Below are 11,500 nucleotides of genomic sequence, written 5' to 3'. Positions count from 1 at the left end.
GCAGAGACATGCGCGCGTGCGCCCAGTTGTTGTGAGTAACAACGTCTCGGTCTCCACAGACGGAGGTGACGGAGGAAGAAAGGGGGACTGGGGGGGGGGGGGGCCTTGTTAGCAGAAAAAGAGAATGAGCGAGAGAGCGAGAGGAGGAGAGAGAGAATGAGCGAGAGATTGAGAGAAGGAGGGGGAAAAAACAGTGTAGTTTCATTGCCCATACAAACACAAGAGGCTCTATTGTAACACCCCCTCGTCACACACACACACACACACACACACACCTCACGATTCTACTACAGCTGTGCCACACCACAAAGCCGTGTAAAAGAGACCCCTCCCTCATCGTACACCCCTCCCCCTTTCCAAAAAAAGTATTCCGCTTTTTTTCCTCTCTCTCTCTAGTTCTCCCCCTCCACCCCCCTCCTTGCTGTAAAAATAAACACACATGCTCTCTTTCAGGGGGCCCCTTCAAGGTATGTGCTGGTACGCACTCTCTCCTTTTTGCTTACTTAATAATTAATGTGATTCTTTTATACGGTGGGGGGGGGGGGGGGGGGGGTGTGGTGTATAGAGTGTATACGAATATAGATGCATAAATGTGTGTGTGAGTGTGTGTGTGTGTGAGTGTGTGCATGGGGTGAGTGGTGGGGTGTGAGTGGGGGGTGGAGGGTTGAGGATAAAGAGGAGGAGCGATAAGCAGGGAAAAAAAAAAAAAAAAAAAAAAAACAGACACCACCATCTCTCTCTCTCTCTCTCTCTTGCCCTCTCTGACACGCTACCCTGTCATAATGCCAACCCTTAATTCCCCCCCCCCCCCCCCTCCTCCTCCTCCGTGCCCCTCCCCCACCAAGCCCGCTCACCATTTTCTTTATGTGCCCGCCTCGCTCCCTTTCTCCCTCTCTCTGTTGCCTGTCCGTCAGATCCCTGCTGCCCGCACAAAAATGTCCTCCCTTACCATTACTCCTACACACACACACACACACACACACACAGACACACACACACACACACACACTTAACAAAACAGGGCAATCCAGTGCTTAGATGTAGACATTAAGCAAGCGATTTTGGAGAGTTTAGTGATCTGGGCCATAGGACCGGTCCTGTCAACGATGGGGAACGACGGACCGGACAGGAGCGAGGGAGAAAGAGAACGGAGGTAGTGGTGATAATAAGGCCATTTGCCACTCTGCAGCCGTGCGGCGGAATCCGAGGATCCACAGCTCATTTCACGCATGATCTGCATCATGACAATTCATTTGGCTGACGCAACTCTGCAAACTCCCTCCCTTTTGCCGTCTCTCTCTCTCTCCCTCACACACACACACACACACACACACCTTTCTAAACCAATGCGCTGGTGCCACTGCATCACGAAGAGTGCGTCATAGAGTCTGACTGTGACCACACACACACACACACACATTAAACCTCTGCTCTTTCAGGCAAGACAATCAGGGTATCATTTTCACTTCCGAATGCAAACCGGGGAAAGATGACTGTGATGGTAGTGGTGCCACCCCCCACCCACCTCCCCAACCCCGCTCATTCAATGTGCTACCCACCCCCAAGTCCTGGCCCATCTCCCAAAACTGGCTGCATCCCAACCAACCAGCCAACCAGCCTGGCTGATCTGATCAGATCCCTCTCTCCACTCCAGCAACCCAGCCCCTCTTACCCCCTTCTCTGCATCCGAAGCTTCCGCGTGGTCTCAAAATGGCTGCCGCCGTCACTGCCAGGTGTGTGCCCGCCCTAAAGAGATGGGGGGGGGGAAAAAACACAACCACACATAAACACGGAGTCCCCCTGCCATGTCTGGGATGCTTAGTGTCGTTATCATTCCATAAATCTAAAAAGCTGCCTTGTTATCCACAAACGATCACTGCAGATAGCAATGGATGGATGTAATTTATGGTAATTGTAGAGCTTTAAGGCAGTAACCTAGTTTGGAGTTGTTACGTGCAGGATTGGTTTTGGGGTCGTGTAGGGTGACTGTCGCTTGTGGTTGGTGGGAGGGAGGGGGCCCACCAGACGTTGGCGTTTTTTTTTATGGAAGGGGAATGTGGGACATAAAAATCGAGAGATGCCCTCCTAGCCTCTCACATGATTAGCAGGCGCCGTTACATGGCAACTAATTAGCCATCAAATTAGCATGTGAGGGAGATTAATTAATCTATTATGGTCGACTCGTCAAGAAATATTGTGCACACTTTGGATTTTAAAATTTTGCAAACCAAGGTTTTGTCTAGGTAATAGGCTATTTAAAGACCTAATGGCAATTGGTGGTAGGGGGATTTTTTTTTTCATTACCAAATGAGTCTTTGAAATTACGTTTTTAACAGATCACAAGTTTCAGTGTCCACGACCTTATACTGGCCCGCAGGCCACTGGCTTGGCCATGTATCTCTGAACCCAATAAAATCCACAGTCTTTTATAGACTGGAGGGGACATAGACATTAGTGGTTGTTTGAATCAATAATGAACTGCATTGAAACCTTTCATTTGAAGGCCGTGGCCATGGCTGGAAAACAAACTCAAGCTACCCTAATGTGTAATTTTACTGTCCTCACGTTCAAAGTCAAGGTAGCCAAAAGGTCTCAGAGACTCAGAGGAAACCATTTCACCACGAGCCTAATGAACATGGACTCGTAATTAAATCTTTTTCGAATGTGCTAATATTTGCCAAGAAGGGCTTGGCACAAAACAAAGAAAAAGGAAATTGATAGTCTCATATTCTTCTGTTTTTTTGTTTGTTTTCAAGAGCACTTCTGGGTGCCAAAAAGCCCAGACAGGACCCAAGGACACCATAACCCATTGGCATACCCGAACTCCTGGCACCTCTTCCCAACTTCATGACTGCTGGAGAAGCCAGAGACCATTTCCCACTAACTGAAGCCTTCTGGTACATGTTAGTGCAGAATTAGTGGAGTATGTCGTGCTTTGACAAACATCCATCAAGGATAATATACAGTATATACCAGTGATTTCCAAGTCCTCGGTCACCAAAGTACAAGTGTTAATCCAGTGCCATTAAAAAAGTTTGGGTCCTGCAGCTTGCTTAGCACCCTTAAGCCGAGGTTCCTTGAGCTGTCGAATGCACTTACACCCAATACAAACACATATACAGCTACACAGGTGCCAGGGCACCAGCCAATGTGTGTGTGTGTGTGTGTGTGTGTGTGTGTGTCAGTCCCATGGGTCACATAAAGCAGAAATATGGCTTTGGCGGCAGACACCAGCCGACTGATCTCATACTGTAGCCATTTCTGCGCTCGTTACTCTGTGGGAGATGTACAGCAGGTGACTGCCTGAGCCCCCATGCAGATCTGCGCTGCCCTGCCTGGAACCTACCCGCCTCCATCTTGGAGCTTATCGCCGCTCCTCAACACACACACACACACACACACACACACACAATGAGCGCGTCATGTGTTTGCCGAGAGCAATTACAAAATGGTCGTCAAGTGATTTGCTCACTTGCTTCAGATGTTAGCGGGATGTGCAAATGGCGCATCAAACCTGTAAGATATTAAGAAATTTAAAAATTCCCTATAATGCCTGCTGTCACCAGGAGTGGAACCAGTTCATCTGAGGCTGAGTATGCATTGTGGTTTACTCATTTCCTATGTGTCCATAAGACGCCATCCTGTCCATTTTGACAGTGAATAATAAACTTGGCTCTGTTCTTTAGTCTGGTATTCTGTTCCTAATTTGAGACTTCTAGACTTATACAATTGACTGATTTACACAAGTTAACACAGTAGAAAAGCACAAAACAAACAGGAGCTTCACACAGACTGTCCAACAAATTTACACCTGAATCGCATCACATAAAAGACACCAACATAAATCCTGTATTGGCAAAACAAGCTAAAGCCGTCTGTTGAAGTGAAGAGCAAAGCAAAGAGGGGAAGTATAGAGGCCTGCTCTAATCAGTTTTCAAATCTGATAAAAAAGGGATTACTCGCATTGACAAATTCACTGGAACATCGAGGCAGGGCAGGGACTGGCAGCGACTTGGTGATTAGCTTTTGAAGACGCTGGGCGGTACCAAATTGGTCTGGGGCTGATTTTTTTTTGTACCCTTATCAAATAGAAACAGCAGGGTAAATTATCTCCTTTTTCATGCTGCGATTTTCTAATTTTTGTGAACGCATAATACACAAATTGTTCAAAAATGTGAATATCAAACTATGACCATTGCGAAAACCAAGCCCAGATTACGAAATATCAAGCTTAGATTTGGTCACTTCTGGATGACGAGTCACGTCAATATTTGTATCAACCAAATTAAGAGCATCCCACATGAGCGCGTTCTCAAAAGGACTAAATTAGCAAATGCGCCACTGAAAGCAGCTCCTGCGTTAGTAACGACGTCGGTCAGAAACTCCCATCCTGTGATCCATCAATAATGGAGAGCCACTGGGAGATCTAGGCACAGGGACCACTGGCTGTGCCCATTGGTTAATTCACTAATTGGACCAACATCCTCCACGCAGCCCACTCGTTGACAGCCCAGCTGTATGTTACTCAGTGTGAGCAACAGAGGAGGCTGCTGGGAATATGACCAAAAATTTGCATACGGCTAGTTTCTGACACTAATGAGGCCAATTAGGCGGATGGTGCCCATGGCAACAGACTTGCCATTGGTTGGCCCAGACGGCAAACAGCGTTATGGGTAACAGAATGTTGGTATGGAGTCAATAAAGGCTGTCTATGCTGAGACTGAGGCAAGGGCGATAAAAATCCCACTTCACCTGATTTCCCCTTTATTTAGCTGCTTATTAGGCTGGGGAGGAGAGAGGCCATGGTGACAAAGGGAAGGGAAACAGCCTTGCACCTCTGGAGCAGCTCTCTAGCAAACTAACTGGATTCAAACTCGCCAGAAGTAGGGCCTCTTAGACAGAGGCTAGTTAATACACACCGGCTGCGGCGACAACACACACACACACACACACACTTACAAACAAACAAACAAAAAAGTGAAGGTAAAGCAAAATCCACAGCATCTGCCTCCAAGGACTGTGATATGCAGGTGCGAGGACCTCGCGAAAATGCAGAGCCAGACACACGGCAGGCAAGGTGACCATCACCACCCCAGTCTCCACACTCCCTCTTTTTCTCTCCCCCCCCTTCAACCGCAACACTTAAAGCACCCCGTCTTCATTAAACAAGACAACAGCTCATTGTGGCCGTTGCCATGACAACAGGCCCCTTCTATTTTTAAGCCGTGCCACTAATCAATTCCTGCTCTGCTGTCGCCCGAGGGAGGAGGGGAGGGGAGGGGTGAGAGGGGTGCGTTTGGTGGTGGCGGAGGGGCGGATGGGGCAGTAGCAGGGGGCAAAGGGGAGGAAGTGCGTCGAGCGTGAGGGGGAGTGGGGGGGTAGGAGGCTGTGAAGTTCGAGACAAAGAGAGACAAGATGAGGGGGAAGGGGGTTTTTTTAAAAAAGAGAGAGTAATACGCAGTAACACAAGCAACTGACAGCGATTTACAGTTGTGCCGTAGCAACCATTACGGGACCACAGTCAGGAAGTATTCAGGCCTCGTGCTCATGCAAATCTTCCCATCATGCTCCTGTGCAGTTCAGTGGTTCGTTTTCTTCAATGCCCAAAAACTCAGAGCGAGACGACATGTATTTAACTGTTTAACATTCGCAATTAAATAACCCAGTAGACAGTTTCTATTCCTAATACAGACCCCTCTGTGGCAGTGAAAAGAACTGACTGACATCTGTGTTGTAGGTCATTTAAACAAGTTCATTTACAATTAACTACATGTATATTAACTGAAAATTAACACCAGCTTTTCTTGATTGATGAAACACTAACTAGGTTTCCATCCAACTCATTCACATATTTTTAAGCACATTAATAAAAATGCCCAAAGAAATGTGCTCCTATCCGCTGCACGATGCAAATTAAAAAGGGCGTCTTTTCTAATTGTGTAAGTAGTTGTAAACAAATGTAGGTTCAAAACTTGAGGTTATGAGGGCAACTTCAACAGAAACACATAATAAAATCACAACAAATGTAATATGATAAGAATAAAACTGTTTCTTACTACCTTAATCACATAATACTCCATGTGAATTGGGATCAATTTCTTATTCGATTTAGAAGATTTTAAATAATTTAAATCTTTGTCTCTCAGGATTTCCTACTCAAATGGTCAAAATTCACATCAAAAAGTTGAATGGAAACACAGCTATCATCTGCCTTACTTCTGACCACTGGTAAAAGAAACCCTGTCAAATTTGGCTCTCAACACCAAAGTAATCCATTTCGAAGAAAACATGTTCTTCACAATCAGAGATCGACCAGCCATTATGCTTCTTCTTCACTCTCTTTTCTATTGTGTCTTCTTGCTTGATAGGTCTACGCTGGTCTAATCTTAGAATCGTCATCGTATGAAAGGGAAGATGAGTCACTCCTTTTAGGCAGAAAACCCTAGCTCAAATGCACCGAAGGTTGACTAGGATTTCTCCTCCATTAAGGGACTGTGTGTGTGTGTGTGTGTGTGTGTGTGTGTGTGTGTGTGTGTGTGTGTGTGTGTGTGTGTGTGTGAGAGAGAGAGAGTATGGAACATGGAACACGAAACTTAAAGAGAACGATGAATACTGGAGGATATCATCTAGACATCTAGACAGGAAGGAGGACCTTTGCAACACAGGTTGCACGGCAGACAAAAGGCCAACTTGCACACAAACATGTCAGCTCTTCAGCAGAGGCATTCACACTTGTTCGATTGTGCCTTTTAGACAACAAAAACCAGAGGAGATAAGGAAAGGGAATAAAATAGACAAACAAAAGATTAAATCCAGATTCCTACAGAATTTTAGGTGTGTGTGTGTGTGTGTGTGTGTGTGTGTGTGTGTGTGTGTGTGTGTGTGGGGGTCATTATTCAGTTACTCCACATTGGATTGTACAAGTCCTTTCTTAGTCAAATGGATCATTGAATCAGCTGTAATTCTGGGGTTATACATGGGTTTTATTAAATAACAGTTCCTGTAAAGTGGCCTTCAAGTCACAGGGGAAAATACGATCCAAGTGGTTCTGCTTTTGATGGATGACTTAAAAACATTTGCCACCATAAAGATCACATTTCCAAAGCCTTATGGTATCTAGAAGCAACTACAAAATCCTCAGTGTGCCTTGCTGTTATGGCAGTCGGACTTGCTGTCAGTCTTGGTGAGAATTAGTCTCCTGTTCCTTTAAAAAAAAGCAGAGTCACAATATCTTTTTCTTTTTTTTTTCAAAGCCAGGGTACCCAACGGAGTCAAAATGCATGCGAGCCAGTCTAAGCCGGTTTGTAACCTCAGGGTATGGAATTATCTCTTAATATGTAGCCGTTAGTGGTTAGGACGTCACACGAACACAGGGAGAGAGGGAGGGAGACAGAGAGAGAGAGAGAGAGAGAGAGAGAGAGAGAGAGAGAGAGAAAGAAGGGGAAAGAGAGAAAGAAGGAGAGAGGGAATGAGTGAGTGGGAGGGAGGGGTACAAAGGGGATGGGGGGTGGGGGGGATCGAAGTCCCTGAGCTTTCGGGGCAGAATGAGGGAAATCTACTTGTTTTCGTGAAGGCTGAATCCAAAACCTGGCACCTTGACAAAAAGGCTCATTGCGGAACTTCAGACCACAGGGTGGGGCATACGTTGTTTAAACAAAAAAAAAATCTGAAAAAAGACAGAGGAAAAAAAAATGGAGGAAAAAATGCTGGAACTTGAGCCATCTGGAGAGAGTGAGGTAGCAGGGAGATTTTTAAAATGGGGTTGAAAGTATGGCACAGGAGCTATGGCTTTAACCAAGAGAGAGAGAGCGGGGGGGAGGGAGAGAGAGATAGACAAAAAGAAAGAAAGAAAGAAAGAAAGAAAGAAAGAAAGAGAGAGAGAGAGAGAGAGAGAGAGAGAGAGAGAGAGAGAGAGAGAGAGAGACACACACACACACACAACAATGCACACGCTCCAAATACCCTGTGTCACACGGTTTCGCACAAGCACAAAACAAAGGCATACGTTGATACGAGAGCCTGGTAAAAAAAATAAACCTCACACTTCGTTGAGGTCATTAACACAACCCGTCTATGGGCACAACAGCCTGGCTTGCAACACACTTCAGTGTGTCCAACACCCAGTGCTTTATCAAACTGAGATAACATGAGCAGAGGTACCTATCTTAGCTCTGAGAGCAATGGGCTTATGAAAACAGTGATTTTAAATGCAACACACCACCAAGAACAACAACGGAGGGCCATTTCTTGGATCGAGCACTCCATGGCATGTTGCCAGGCTGATAATTTTGCAGGTTTTGCAGGGGCTTTTTTTCGTAAAGATAAATTAGCGTCTAGCGATGGACTAGTCAAGTCAGCTGCAGGACTGTTGCAATGGTGGCCTGGAGCTAGACGGAAAAGGAGGAAGACGACAAAGGAAAAAGCAAGGTGGCGAAGAGCAATCTGTTCCACTGCATGCTCGTCGTCATGCAAGAAAGGGCAAGGAGAAGGGGGGGTTTTGTGTGTGTGTGTGTGTGTGTGTGTGTGTGTGTGTGTGTGTGTGTGTGTGTGTGTGTGTGTGTGTAGAGAGAGGGAGGAAGGGAGGAAGGGGGCGTTCACTCGGGGTGCCGATCACAGGGACCGAAGACTGAATTAGGAAGCCATGTCATGGAGATGCCGAGACGCGACACACACACACAAACTATTTATAATTCCAACTTGTTGACACACTGGACCTTACTCCTATATGAAGAACCTACCACAGTGCCCTGCCCAATGACCTCAAAAGGCTCACTCTCTTGCAAGCCAGCAAGGTAAAAGTTAAGCATTAAAACCTGTGAAGATGGTCGTACCTGCTGAAAAGACATTTGGAAAACAATAACCCAAACATGTGGTCTGACTATTGTTTGGGCTACTCAACTACACACCCGAGATAACAGATGATGGATGTGAGGGGGGTAGGTCATGGGACGTCAGGTTGTGTCAGGATGACTTCTGTGGCTGCAAATTGAGAGTCCTTGAGATTTTACCCCCTGAAGTTCAAGAGCAAAGTGAATTCGAGGGTTCCCTTCAATACTGTACAAGAAACAAGTCTAATGTATCTACAGTGATCAAGGTGCCTGGTGGTACAATGATGTGCTTATGGCTTTTTGTGAGACATAACTGCATCCTCCTCTATTCTTCTCCATCCACTGTCCTTCGCCAGCCAAACTTCCTTCTCGGTCATCTTCTCTCAACTCTGCCTCACTTCTCCATGTCATTCATCCATCCCTAAATAACTCCACGATTAAGTTCTTCTTTTCTCATTTCCCCATCCACCTCACCACCCTTTCATCCCAAGTCCTCTCCTGCATCACAAACGGGACTCTCACAGATTGGCCAATCGCAGACAGCTGGTGCCACAAGAGAAGAAGCAAGTAACTCCTACGGCCAACCGAAGACAGTCCATAACAAGCACTTCTAGCTATGCCTCACTGACAATTCACATGGCCACAAAGTGCCCTACTGTACCAACAAACCATCATATCATTAAGGAGGAAGCAGAGAATAATTTGTAGACATGAAACATTAGATAGATTAAAGTTCTGAAAAAATTGGTTTTACCCATGCAATACATACTGAAAAGCACAAGTTTGCTTGAACTGAGGAGGGACACAAGACTTGCATCACAATCACACTAGCCCCTTATCTTTCCGTATCTGTCCTCATCTCCACTTCCACTGGATTCCACTGATCTCTGACACAGACGACCACCACCACCACCCTCACCAACACAGGTGAGCTGTTCCTCTCCAGCTGGGAGAATCCCTCGGGTTGTTGCTGCTGCGGTCGTCAGCTACGATGCTGTGCGTGGCTGTTCCCTGCTGCTGTTTATCCAAGCTAAAGTGCTGGGGAGGCCCGCTAATTAAACTTCACAGGGAGCCATTCATCTGGCTGATTGTTTCTGCGTGGGGTTTAATAAGCCTCATACAAGGGCCCCCTGAAACACGCCCATTCAGGTGTTAACAAGGCCTGTTCATCAGTGCACAAATATGCACACATACACTGACTATAAAACAAGGAGTTGCTGAGGGTTTCTACTTTCTTGTGTGGGCATCTTTTTTTCATTGAGGCGGCACAAGTCAATGCTTCCGTTTTTTTTTTCTGCTTTGAGAGATACCACCACTACATAATCACCATTTGACTCAAGCTGCATTAATGACTACTATGTAACAACTTTATTACTGTGATTATATGACTAGTCTACTACTATGATATCAGAGACAATGAGACAATCATAATATCCGTGACAAACCATCCTTCACTTTCATCGGTCATTAAATTATACTTTAATTAATTTGTAGTAAAGGTTGTCCCTGCAACTATTGACAGCTAAATGAAGCTACACAGACAAGACTACAACAACACACGAGGGGAGCAAACAATGCCATGCATCCTGGACTACAACGGATGAGCAGGAGTGCCTACTGTACTCTGTGCAACCTTTCTCAAGGACAAGGGCACCATCAGTGAGGAGCACGAGCATCCATCCACCTCAGGCTCGGCAGACCAAAAGGGGTGGGAGGGTGAAGGGATGGTTACAATTTCAGAAGGGCAGAAAAACAGCCACGCCAGAAATTTGCAGGTTAAGTATTGGTGTGGTTGGAAGTAGCAGATCGTGTTCACTGTCTGATGCACACAATGGCATAAGAGGTCGTCTCAAGGTGTCGCAGAAATGTGAAAATATAATCCCGGCTCATGTTGTTAAATTTTCTTTCGCTGTCGTCCTATTTTGCTTGCTGTGTGAGACGAATCCCTTGTTTATCGCCACACTTCGCAGGCTTTCATTAACATCACATATCAATTAGTAGCACGTGCCAGCAACCGGCAAAGCCTGCTCTCTCACTCCCCCTCAAAGGATTTTCACTTGGGCGGATTTTTAAATAAACTTAATTTTCCTGATTAAGAGCTAATTATACTGATTTCTCTCCTCTCAAACAGCAGTCATTCATCTCTTAATTTCGCGTAAGTACAGGACGGGAAATGAGGAGGGATTCTAAACGGGGCACTGGAAGAGACCCCCCCCCTCTTTCCAACCTCTCACCAATATGAAACTCACAGGGAGGAGGTGCTTCGCGGAGCTCTGCACAACCGATTGGGGACGTTGGAGACCCCAGTGCCTCACAAGGCAGAGGGGTGAGAGAAAACGAACAATGCCCCCAGCTACCTTCACCTCTTCAATATTGCATGGATGTTATTCCCTCATTTCACTCAGTCACCAGAAAGACAGATGTCCATTTACTAAGAGGGCAAACTCTGAATGACGACAATGAACAGAATGAGACAATGAACAAAAATGAACATGCCATGGTGAATGAGTAAGCTGTGGTTTTGGCTTGCTCAATGCTCTGCTATAAAAAATATTTTGCTTGTTTTTGCAGTGGAGCTTCTTCTCTTATGCATTATGGCCAGTGAAGTGTTAAAATTTGCTTTACAGTCTTTACAGAGACGCATGCCTGTTAGTTGGAATGGCTGAGGTAAT

At 45.8% G+C, this 11,500-nt stretch overlaps 1 protein-coding gene across 7 annotated transcripts in view; it reads right to left on the bottom strand.

Annotated features, from left to right (window-relative positions):
- gatad2b (GATA zinc finger domain containing 2B) overlaps nt 1-11,500 on the bottom strand; it is a 37,471-nt gene that overhangs the window by 22,521 nt on the left and 3,450 nt on the right. For 5 of the 7 annotated variants that reach the window (XM_042076442.1, XM_042076447.1, XM_042076448.1 and 2 more), the window contains one exon: nt 1,673-1,746. The exons of the other annotated variants lie outside the window; for them this stretch is intronic. In XM_042076442.1, the coding sequence (XP_041932376.1) occupies nt 1,673-1,686 (14 nt within the window). In that variant the 5' untranslated portion in view covers nt 1,687-1,746. The remainder of the gene's footprint in view (nt 1-1,672; nt 1,747-11,500) is intronic. 7 annotated transcript variants of the gene reach the window in all.

The sequence above is a fragment of the Alosa sapidissima genome, chromosome 21, assembly GCF_018492685.1.
Source record: "Alosa sapidissima isolate fAloSap1 chromosome 21, fAloSap1.pri, whole genome shotgun sequence".
NCBI classification, from domain to species: domain Eukaryota; kingdom Metazoa; phylum Chordata; class Actinopteri; order Clupeiformes; family Clupeidae; genus Alosa; species Alosa sapidissima.
The sequence above is the reverse complement of the archived record's forward strand: the minus strand, read 5'-3'. Positions and strand labels throughout refer to the sequence as shown.